This window comes from Falco punctatus (genome assembly GCF_963210335.1).
Source record: "Falco punctatus genome assembly, chromosome: 10".
NCBI lineage: Eukaryota > Metazoa > Chordata > Aves > Falconiformes > Falconidae > Falco > Falco punctatus.
Genome location: NC_137590.1, coordinates 29885193 through 29897457, shown reverse-complemented (window position 1 = coordinate 29897457; position 12265 = coordinate 29885193). Strand labels below are relative to the sequence as shown.

The window sequence follows — 12265 nt, the reverse complement described above, 5'->3', positions numbered from 1 at the left end:
TTTTTGGTGCACCTCCTAAAAACATCCTATCATTTTTCTCTCTAATAGTTACAACTTGTTCACGCACCAGCACTCAACAACTGCCTGAGTGTCTTGTCTGGCTTTTGCAAGAAGTTAAAGTAAATTAAACAGGGAGAAATTATTCCCAGAGTTACTGTAAAAACTTCTTTCACCTGGCCCCACCGTTCAGCCAAATCCATGCCTTTGCCATTGGCAAGATGGTGACGCATTGTATACACACAACTTAAAACTACACAGCTGCGGGCTGAGTTATCAAATGGGTTCATTAGACCAAATTAAAAGAATATTTTTTCTTCTAACAGTACACCATAGATTTTTTGCTGAAATATTCTATAGTGCTACAAAACTGGGAGAGAAGACAACTGAATGCTCTCCTCAGGTATACGGAGAACGCACCTTTGCCATCAAATTCTCTGCCTTGGTGCACTTGGCTTTTATAAGACATGTTACACCAAAATGCTCTTTCTCCTTGGTGATAACACCTCATCTGAGAAGACTAAGTGGGGCACTTTGGCTGCAAGGGCTTAATCCACATTACCTCAGTGGACTTCCGCAGAGTTGAACAGATGCACCACCAGAGAGAGAACGAAAAGGGTGACCATGCTAATGAAAAGGGTGACCATGCTGCTGAAAAGGGGCTGTGTGAACACCCTACATATTTGTCAAGCTTACACAGCCTTTTTTGCAGCCTTATTACCAAATGAAACAAAACCACTGTGCTGGCAAGCCGAGGTCAGCTTTTTCTCCATTATTCCACTGCACTTCCATCAGGTCCTTGCTCTGCACACGACTATTCCTGCTATCTGAAGCACAAGCTACAGTACCCTTTCTCTATTAAGACAGCCTTCAGCCACAAAAGAATGGATATTGCAGAGCCTAGATTATTCTGCTCTACTGGCTTCTTGATTCCTTTCCCACAGTGAGGACTCCAGAAGTCTAGCAAGACAATGACACCTCAAATCCTGCAGCACAGACAGAGCCCAAGGAGCCCACAGAAAGCTGTCACCCATTATTGTGCTGACGCTCAAGGAAGGGGACAACCCATCAGGCCACAAATTAGCTTCATTAACTCCAGTGTTTCTGTGACATTTCTGTTCTTAGCATGCAATACGATTTGGACTGTTAGCTCAGAGGTGTTAGAAAGCATTAAGAGAATTAGCAGCTTGGTTTTGTTAAAGTTGCCCTTTTGTCTCTATCAAGCTCTGTTCAAGCACGTACTTTGGTAAAACAGACAAAAAGTTTGGTTGCTCCGTTCTGAGCAAGCAGAATTCAATCAGGTCTTCACAGAAAGCTAAAACTGCCCTTCCCAAACCAGGGCACTTTTTAATGACGACGTAACCATTGTGTAACAGGGCACATGACCAAACCCACCAAAATCTAGCTGACCCAAAAGACAGTGCATAGAAGATACCTACATCCACACATTCTAGCTTTTACTATGAACCTGCTGCTTGTTTCCAAAGGTGGTAGAAGATTTCCATTCAGCACCATTTTATAAGGTTGTATTAAAGAAATGTCTGTAAAACCGCAGCTGCTGTGTGACTGCAGACTCCTTCATGGACAAAGTCTCCCAGGTCACATTGCTCCAGAGCTGTTGCAATGGCAGACCGTGGTCCAGAACCAAACAAATTTTGGTCAGATCCCACCACATGCTTCCCAGACACACAATTCCTCTTGCAGGAGGCCCTGACTGACTGACTGACACACAAGTGTCTTGGCATGGATGAGTCTCTTGATCACCACATTCACAGCCAAGAGAGCAGAATCCAGTGCCTGGCTTAGCAGACCCCAAGCTGGTCAAGTCCCTTCTGATGACTGGACCTTCACAAAGTTACCCAGCAAACTTCAGTGAGATCCGAGCACTCCTCTCACCAGCAAGATACAGGCAAAAAGCCAGCCCTGTATTCCCCTATCAGGTCATGTTAAATCAGTATCTTACATTATGATCTGCGTTTAAATCTTTGTCTTTTTTACACAGAAGATGTGGGGACACCACCATCCATCAGCTAAGAGCATTAAGGCTCCATTTAGGGAACATTCAAACAGGCGCTCAATAGGACAGAGGGAGAGGATACAACTGAACAAAGAATTACCAGAAATCCTCAGAGGCACCCTCTAAGAGCCAAACGGTGAGAAGAACAGCACAGCCAGCAGCACAGGACATCCCAGGAACGCTTTAGTCTTTTTTTCACGCTTTCTACACCCTTGCGTTAAGGCAACTTTTTCCAAAAAGCTTTCTAGTTACCGCTGCTCTCCACAATTGGAAGGACTCTAAAAGCAACAGCTGAGATGGTCCCCTGTGTACGAGCTTTCAGTGCACACTGTGATGTCAAATGTGGCTTTCAACTTGCAGGTCCAATTCACTCCCATTGATTCAGCCCAACAAGCAGATAGCTATGACTGTGAAACACCACAAGGGAGAGTAGCAAGATATATCATCCAAAGCAACAGCAGCCACAAAGATGAACTACATATTTACTCACAAAAAACTGTTTTCCTTCAAATTTTTGTGTTCTGTGATATGGAGCAAGTTAAACTCAGAAACAGGCTACATGTGCACGGCTGCCCTGCCAGCTGCTGTAACAATCTCCCAAAGTAAATCCATTCTCCCACACACAGATGAAGAAGAGCTCATTCAGAGCAGACAGGCAAGGAAAAAAAAAGACTGTGCACAACTTCCCAAGGACACTCTGAGTTACTGTAGTGTAAAAGCAGGGGCTAGACAGAGCTAGCAAGCCCCTCAGAGCACCTCTGTGCTTCAGACCAACACAGTCATATCAGATGAAGCATCAACTTTATGAAACTCTCCTCTAATACCTACCTGACTTTGAGTCCCATGTCACAGTAGGTGACATGGAACCCAGAGAATAATTGCAGATAGACTTGGAAGGCCAGACAACTCGGGGTTCCCCCATTACACTGGTCATCAGGAGGAGCACAACAGCCCCAAACCTCTCTGTTTCTCCTATCTCCACTTGTTTTCTGTCTATGTAAAGACCAGTTTTGCAGACCACCAGGAAGGTCTGTCAAGTATTAATGTATGCACTCTTTTCATTGGCGTGGGAGACAGGGAAGGAAATGCTCCCTTATATTATAGATAAGAAGCAAAACTGAACGGATGGTCTAGACAGTAGGTGCCAAATGCTGTTTCGATCAATGCTGTGAGGTCTCAGAACTAACAGAGTATATACAGAGAGATGTATACACAAGACAGAGAACAGAAGACGTAGCGATGAGCAGAAAAGCAGAGAACAAAGTGAGTGGAAAGATAAAGCAATGAGATTTGGCTTACAACAGACCTGCCCACCCAAGGGAAAAAAAAAAAAAAAGTGGGGAATCCCGTGGAGTACTTCTTCACAGTAATGGTGGGGAGGGGAGAAGGAAACAGTCATAGCATAACAACTTGAAAAAATGGCTTTTAAAGACAAACAAACACTTGTGTATTTCAGTATGAAGAAAAAAAGCATTTTAGACAAGAACAGTAAGGGTTTTTTTTCTTAAGGCTGGTTTCTATAAAATATAGAAAATATAGTTTTTAGGAAAAAAGGCATCTTTTTCTTCTCTTGCCTTTCCTCCCCCCGCCCCCCCCCCCCAAAAAAAAAAAAAAAAAAAAAAAGACTAAATCAAATGAAAATTTGGTATTATGGGTATTACAGAAAAATGGCCTTTTTTGCTACAAGTTCAAAGAAATTAACTGCATCTTTAAAAAGAACAGAGAGAGAGTTCCAAAGGTACAATTTAGGGAACAAATATGAAAGACAGGAAAATGCTGCTGCTGTTAGTTCGGGAGATTAGAGGGTACTCCAGCAGCAGCAAATAAGAATAGAGTTGGAAGGTTTTTCTTCCCTTTGCATCAGAAGGAGTTAAGCAACTGATTTTCATCCTTAGATTCATCATCCATGGACACACACCCCCCCCCCACTGCTAGCAAGGCAACACGAAGGGAAATGCCTTGCCTACCTCTGCAGCCTTCCTGCTTGTCCCCACTTGTCCCCACACCTGGCTCAGCTCCTGCAGTGGCAAGCTGAGCTGTGGCCTGAGAAATGGCCACGCATCAGCAGACCCCTGTGAGACCAAATCCAGTACCAGAGAAGCTGAGAATACAATTCTTAATTGCAACAAAAGATCAGTTCAGCTACGTCAGATGACAGCCACCTCAGCGCACTCATCTATGGATGGCCATATATGTCTAGAAATGTTGATCTCTTCACTATGGGGATCTTCAAAATGAGATTTGTTTATTCGTGCTCAGATTCCTCTTATAGTCATGCCAACGATAAGCCATAGATTAAAGAAAGCTTTGCAGCTTTAAATACTTCTTGGTAACATATTCACTGTACAGTTCAACGGACAACTCCCTGATCTGAGCGACCACTTTAAAGTATTCCCTAAGGGCATCCAAAATAATTTTGTTCAAACCAATGTCTAATTAGATATCCAAGGCTCTGTGATCTCTCAAAGGTTGCTTCATAAAGGTTTCACTCAAAATAAAGAACACGGTAAGAATACCTTTGGGGCTGACAAATAATAAATCTCTTAGCTGAAACCTAAACACTGTATCAGGGAATCTAAAAAGTACCTCAAGGTAACGCAGGTATTGCCCTGCAACTAAAGCCAATGGAAATGGTCAGAGCTCATTGTCCTTCAGTTTGTTGCCCTTCCCTGCATCAGGACACTGCTTAGCTGCACAACAGGGCGGAAAGCACTTGGGGAGTACAGCGGTACAGCTGTTAACAAGCACAGCACCGCAGACATACAGGTGAGATCAAAGGGGCAGAAGGGATGTAATGCTTTCAAAGTCACTTAGAAGACTCTGACACTGTTCCTTTTAAAAAGAGTGAGGACTTCAAGACCCTTTACAGCTTTGAAAAACTCAACCTAAAAATACTTTTGAAGCTGCTTTAAAGATTTTTGCAAGTTAGCTTCTGTCAAAAACTCCTGCTTGGTGACTGGAGGGAAGCAGTCAGTACCTTCTGAGCGGTGGATGCAGGTATGCTGGTTATCACTTAGAAAGAACCCTTCCTTACAGCGACATTCATAGCTCCCCACAGTGTTGACACAAACATGCTGGCAACCGCCGTTGTTGAACATGCATTCATCTGTATCTAAAAGAGAGAGAGAGAGAGATCAGCGTTGTACTCACACCAGTACATTCAAATTGGCAGCAGCCGCTCAATAGGCAGTACAGACACCTACTTGGCATGTAACCACCCAGGCTGCTTAGACACCCCAGGCTAGCCTGTTGTTGTTGTGTTGTTACCCTTGGGAAAGCATGTTTTTGCTGCTGCTCTTCCCCTGTTCACAGTTTGCCCAGTCAGTCACAGGGCTTGCAAGAAATGCTGGCCAACTAACCAGAGTTACTGGTTACAACTAAGGCAGAGTCGCCTTGGTGGAGCCAGAAGCAGGGCCCCACACCACCTAGGTGAACGTGCTCTGCCTCTCAGTGCAGCTGGACAGTACTACCAGCCCGCAGCCTAGCACGTTTACATCTAGGTTGAGCATCCATACATGGCTCTGCCTTGCTCAGCGGGACACAACTTTGGCTCAGAACCCATCCAAGCTATAAAAGCTCCCCATTCTGAAGCAAAGATGGAACAAGAAAAATAAAAACCTCAAAAGAAATTTAGCTTAAAACCTGTCCCCTGCTCCTTACTTTCACTCTAGGTAGAATTCACACATGACATCTCTTCTGATGCTGCTTGATTTATGATCCTTCTCCTTCAACTCTAGGTCATCACCACTTACCATCAAGGCTGCTGCTGTGTTGCCCGACTGCAGTCAAGGACAAGATCAGAAGTTCTGAAATAGTTTTAATGTTGATTTTGCAATATTCAGAGCTTCAGCAATACCAGAGAATACAGAAGGGCTCTGCTTGCAAGATAACCAAGAAAAATAAAGAATAGAAAACCTTCAGCTAAGCCTCTGAACAACAAGATGCTCACCCCAACCTGCAATTCTTTGGAATTCTACCCCTTAATAAGCGCAGGTTTTTGTAACCACTACCAGCAAAAGAATTTTCCTACCCTAATTTTCAGAAATGTAAATTTGAACAAGAAATAAAAAAGCTCGGTCCCTTAAAAAACAGGACAAAACAGTGCTGAGGCAAAGCACTGGTCTCATTCGCAAATTCATATGGAATGCTGTGTTTGCTCCCTGTTTTGTTCATTGTTTCTGTGCTAAAAGTACAATGTTTTTAATTTAACATTGTAGCATTTCTGGCATAAAACAGCTGTCTTCTAAAAAAGAAGAAAGAGAAAGGCTTTTAGTAAGAAGCATAACATAGTATTACAACAGATTTAATTTCTAGTGAAGGCAATGAGTAAGCCCATTGGATGCAAAAGAATGTGACCTGCTGTAGCAAAAAGAGCGGCTGACATATCTCCATCACAAAGCAGCTGAGTATTTTAGAGTTCTACACTGATGTGAATGTGCAAACAAGCATGAATAAACAGCCACCATGAGTCTTTAGTCCTACAGATTTGAACTCCAGCAGATGTTTCTGTCTTATAGACCCTTGGAAAGCTTTCAAAAAAATCATCTTTCCAACAAGTAATTGTCTATTTGGCTTAAACCCAGGCACACAGCCGAGATCTTAAAAAATATGGGTGAGAGGAGGGCAACCCTAGCGTGAACTAAGTAAATAAGCAGATTAAGAGAAGATGTGATCCAATTTGCTGCATGCCAAAATATTTATTTAACGTTTACATCACATCACAAAATTGGCAGGTCAGTACTAAAAACCGCGTTGTATGTCAATGACATTTTCTTTTATTTTAGAAAGTCTGCCATGCAATACTGAGCATCTTCCCAGTTACACAGCAGGTGGCAGATTTTGGTCTAAGTTATGTTTGTGATCAGCAAGACCTAGACAAGTCAGCTGAAGTATGCTCTAGAGGGGCTACTGGATGCAAACAGAATACACCCTTTGGTGGCACTGTAAGAGGCAATGTGTTCGTTCACACTCAGCCCTTCACGGTAACCTCAACTGAACTCCACTGTGTGTTTATAGAAACTGCACTAGAGAAAAATAAGTTGGCCTTCCTGTTATTTTAAAGTATCAGCAGATATTTTTCTTCCCTCTCTACTTTCTTTAGTGAAATACTTGGAACTTAGTGACTTCATCCTCTCCTCCGCTTACACTGTAACAAAGTTAATCTGTGGGATCTCTGAAAAAGTAAATGGGACAGGTACCACCGCACAGGGCAGAGCCACACAGGGTGGACAGCTTCATCAGTGCGATGCTCTGTCCCAGGGAAATAACGCCAGCAACATACTGCACTGCCAACAGGCAACTCATGCGTTTCTGTACACTGCTGCACTGTGTGCTGAAGAATGTTATCACAGTAAAACCACAAGGTCTTGTCACCCATTGTTAAGGATTTTCACCTGCTGGTGCACCAAAAGAAGGAAACTATCAAGGTCTTAAAGAAAGAAAAGAAAGTGGGTGAGAGAGAGTGTGTGCATGCAGGGTCAAGGGAGCATTGTCACAATTGAACACATTTCCAGAGTTGCATACTTTTCTCCCCACTAACCACCCAAGGAAACTCCACGCATTTGGCTTAGTCCCTCTGTACTCCAGTGGCCTCTATCATATACAGCTACTGCATGCTCCTAGTTGTCCTTTCCTTATAGCTTCCATGTCAGGAAGTATTCGGACACAGCGAGAAGCCCACGTGTTATACCTGTAGGACAGGGAAGATTTCTAAGCCCAGAAACACACCTGAAAACTGATCCTAAACTAACTCTGGAACAGCAAAGATGACAGCACGTGGTTTTTAAAACTCATTTAGCATTAACAACAAATGGCATTTCACACATTTTAACCAAAGCACTTAACAGAAATGTAGCACATTTACTGTGGCGGAAAGAGCCAGCTGGGATGGTGCATCAGTACCTGGAATACATTCTTCTCTAGCTGAGCTGGTTCAGCCCAACAGATCAGTATGCATCTCCCATGGATGCAGTTAAAGGGTTATGTTAGCATCACTACTCGCAACGCTCGTGAACATGCTTCTTACCCAGACAGTTGTGGCCATCGTGAGCCAACATAAAGCCATCATAGCAAGTACAGCGGTAATTTCCCGGTATGTTGAAACACTCGTGGACACAGCCTCCATTGAAATCATTATCACATTCATCAATGTCTAAGGAATAAAGCAAAAGTCAGTATGATGGATGCTTGCTTGCTTGAGTGTTATAGACAGTTAGAGATGCGACTGTATAAACCTGTCAGCCTGACTTCTGCTACAGAAACTGTCTTCTAAAATCACCATTGTCTTGCAAATAGACTATACTTAACACATTATTTGCTGAATGTTTCTAAAGAGTGACAAAATGCCCTGAGATTCCCCTGTAAGTTCACCTTATAGTTTTTAAGGCTGCTAGTTAAACAACAGACTAGTTATTAGACCAAATGATATTACTAGGTGAAAAGCCACGCAATCCGTTTGCCTTTGGTTTGGTAAATAAGATCAGGTGAAGAAATTATGGCTATTTTGATTTAAAATCGTCCTCCATATTCTAAGCCATTATTTTTAATGGCTCTGCCTTCTCAGAAATACCTCTCACTGACAGACACAGAGCACAGTGTTTCAGTCATCTTACCTTCACATTTCTTCCCTTCGCCAGTGTAACCCACTTTGCACATGCACTTGTACAGCTTCGGGGTGTTCTGACAAATAGCATCTGGGTGGCAGTCATCGAGCCCCAGGGCACACTCATCCACATCTGGGAAAAGACAAGGGATTCAGAAGGGATGTCAGAAGGTGGAGAACAGGGCACGTCTCCTGTACACATCACTGACAGATGACATCGGGCTGAGTGCCTGTTTGTGGTGTGTGCGCGCCACGTTATATGAGTCACGATGGAGACCGTATCCAAACGTAAATTTATGTTCTACCTGCATATAGATGTATCTGTACGTCTTTCAGATAAGGTTGTGTTAAGCTTTTGTACCCACTTATAAACACATCCAAAATAATCTAATATGGGCTAGATCCTCCGTGAGATTTAGCTGACAGTTTTACAGAGATTCATTAGAGACTGTTAAATCTTTCTGGTTAACAAAAACCAGTTATGGAAAGAGTGCTTGATCACATCTGTGATATCACCCTCAGGAAGCCAAAAGATTTTTAAACTAACAAGGGGAGTTTATGGAAACATACTTTCAAAGCCACCATCAACACGTTAAAAAACTGACTTACCATTAAACAGATGCACAATTTATAAATAATGCCATTTTTTTCAATACAAGAATAGTATCTGGTGAGCAGCATTGCCAAATCACCTGGCCAGCCATCACAAAGCACAGCACACTGAAGCAAAATATCCAGGTGGAAACTTCAGAGCAGAGGAAATGAGGAAAAAAGGAAACACCAACAGGAGGAAGTCCTGGAGATGAAGAAGCGTAGACAGGAGAAGAGGAAGAAAAGTTAAGGGCAGCAGAAGATATCAGTAGAAGTTTTTCATACAGCAGAACAGAATTCCAACATAGAAACAGGAAGATTTCCAGTAACTGGCTAAAAGGAAGAATTGCAGAAGCAGCACCCCACAGAGATATAAAAAAGTGACTCCTAAAACAAGAGGAATTGCAGGAGTATCAGCAGAAGGTGACTACGTAAATAGTCAGCCACTTTTTATAATGGGGATCACTTTTTAAAGGGGAATTTCAGCCAGCATGTCTCCCATTTACAATTACAGCATTCATCTTTTTTTTTTTTTTTTTGTGGGTTTTTTTCCTTTCCCCCAGTCACAAAATATGCCTGTAGGTACCGCGGCAACTGCCAACTGCAGAAAGTATTTGCTCGGGTTTAACTGCGAACGGTGCCCAGCAGTGGGGAACAAGGCAAAGAGCCAGTGCTAGCGCAGCGGTGCTCTCCAGGCTCTCAGGTGCACACAGAAGCAGGAACAGCGATGGGGTCCCACCAGAAAGCAGGGGGACGGTGGAAAACGAACAGGGAGAGTGGCGAAATCCACCGTGTCTCCAAGCAGAAAAGTCAGGCTTATCAAAAAACACGGGAGGCAGTGAACTGCGGGAACAGGGAGGGGTGCAGGGAGCTGGCTGAGGGGCCGCCAGCTAGCGGGGTGCAGGTAGATGGGAGGAGGGAAGGGCAGGCAGGGGACGGCAGGCAGGGGACGGCAGGCAGGGGACGGCAGGCAGGGGACGGCAGGCGCATTAGCAGCCCAGGCTGGCAGCGCGCCTCCTGCACAGCAAGCGCTCCCAGTCCTGCCCGGGCCAGGGGGGCAGCGGGGACCCCTGCCCCGGCGGGGGGGACCCAGGAGGCACACGGCAGGGAGGGGGCTTCCCTCAAGTCTATGACACTGAGACATCAACTAAATCACACACCGCTGGCAAAACGGCCGTGCTACTATTTTATTTTTACAGTATTCCTCTATGATGTGCGGGGAAGAACAGCAGCAAAAACCCCAGCGTTAACGCATACAGAAGCATAGAACAGAGGACTGGGGGCGGGGGTGGGGAATAAACCAGCAGGCACAGGGAGCAAGGGACTTGCAGGGCCAGCAGCCTGAGCTGGAAGAAGACCCTTGGTGGGGGAAGAGGCTGCGGGCGGACATCGGCGCCCTGACCCCGGCGGCGGCTGCAGGAGGGATGCACCGGCCCCGGCCCCCGGCCGCCAGAGGCACGGCTCCCCGCTCCTGCGGCACAGCGGGACGGCAGCCCCGTGCCCGGCCCGCGGCGCTCAGCCCGGCTCCCCCGCCAGCCGCTGGGAAACGGCGCGCGGCAGCCACCCCCCGGCGGGAACGGTCCCCGCTCGCCCGCGCCTCACCTCGCCGGGGCGGCCGCTCGCCACCGCCTGCGCCCTTCCCTCCGCCAACGGCCCCCCCGCCCGCCCGCCCCGGGTGCTGGCGGCGGCACCGACGGCCGGGCGCCCCGAGGGCAAAGCCGCCCGCCCGGTGCCCCGCGGGGGCAGCCGCTGTCCGGGGCTGCAGCGGGCACTCACCGGGCGGCGGCAGGGCGGCGGGGGCGCCGGGCGCGGGCAGCAGCAGGAGCAGCAGCGGCAGCGCCCGCGCCCCCGTCGCGCCGCGGCGGCCGCCGGACCCCATCGATGGCGCTGCGGCGGCTGCGCTGCTGCTGCTGCTGCCGCCGCCGGGCGGGCGGGCGGGAGGTGTCTGCGGGCGGCCGGCCCGCCTCACACTGACAGCGGGCGCGGGGCGGCGGGGCGGCGGCGCGGGCTGGGCGGGCCTCCCCTGCCCCGGCCTCCCCCGCCCCGGGCTCCCCGCCTCCCGCCGCCCGCCCGCCGGCTCCCGGGCGCGGTGGGCGCAGCCCCTGCGCGGAGCCGCCCCGTCCCACATGAAAACCCGCCGCTGCAGCGCGCCCGCCCGCGGCACCGGCGCTGAGGCACCTGCACGACGCCCCAAACACAGATGGGTGTCCCGGGGGCGCCCCGGTACCTCACACGCGGCGGCCAGCGCCAAGCGTGTCTGCCGAGGCGCCCCGCGCCCCCCAGGGCGGCCATGAAACGCTCTCCTCCTCGCAGGGCCAAGCCCCTGCATGGCTGGGCCCCGCCGCAGCCCGTGCACAAACCCCTCTCCCCAGCCTTGCCCGCCTTTTGCCAGCATCACAGCATGGCAGCTCTTACCCAGCAATGCCAGCCCGCTGCGGCCCCTCAGGCACCCGCCTGCGGGCCCTGCCCGTTCCCCTCGCCCTGCGGGCCCCGCTGCGGGCCCTGCTGCGGGCCCTGCTTGTTCCCCGCACCCTATGGGCCCTGCCCGCCTTCCCCAGCCTGCACGCCCTGCTGTGGGCACTGCCTGTCCCCCTCGCCCTGCGGGCCCTGCCCGCCTTCCCTGGCCTGCGGGCCCTTCCTCCCACAGGTACAAGCTGCCCATCCGCTATTCACTGAAATTATAATCTCCAAAATGTTGTTTGACCTTTCAGGGTGCAAGTGAAAGCAGGCAGCATTCTTTTCCACCCCTCCTTTCCCCTCCCCATTTTGCTGCCTTTTCTCTTTTGTTTTGTCCTGTGAGAAATACCAAGCTATTTCTAGTTCTAAGCAGGGGTTACACACATTAGTAAATCTTCAGAATGAAACTTTCCCTCAGTCTTTGTCTTTGTTTCCTTAATGGTAGCTATAAATTACCACTTGCCTTTCTCACTGGAGCATCAGGCTTCATTGCTTTTGAAATGATCAAAGTTATTCTCTTTTAAAATCCAATGAGAAACAACCTATTGTATCTCCCGGACGGTTTCACTCTTAGTCAAACTCATCTATAAATGCATAAAGCT

At 47.8% G+C, this 12265-nt stretch overlaps 1 protein-coding gene across 3 annotated transcripts in view; it reads right to left on the bottom strand.

The window, feature by feature from the left end:
• SCUBE2 (signal peptide, CUB domain and EGF like domain containing 2) overlaps positions 1–12265 on the bottom strand; it is a 48531-nt gene that overhangs the window by 30398 nt on the left and 5868 nt on the right. For 2 of the 3 annotated variants that reach the window (XM_080404643.1, XM_080404644.1), the window contains exons 1-4: positions 10983–11745; positions 8626–8748; positions 8040–8165; positions 4992–5126 (exon numbers count right to left, since the gene is read on the bottom strand). In XM_080404643.1, coding sequence (XP_080260769.1) covers positions 4992–5126; positions 8040–8165; positions 8626–8748; positions 10983–11601 — 1003 coding nt within the window. In that variant the 5' untranslated portion in view covers positions 11602–11745. Of the gene's footprint in view, positions 1–4991; positions 5127–8039; positions 8166–8625; positions 8749–10982; positions 11746–12265 lie in introns of those variants that run through there. The other variant, XM_080404645.1, reaches the window with a different exon arrangement.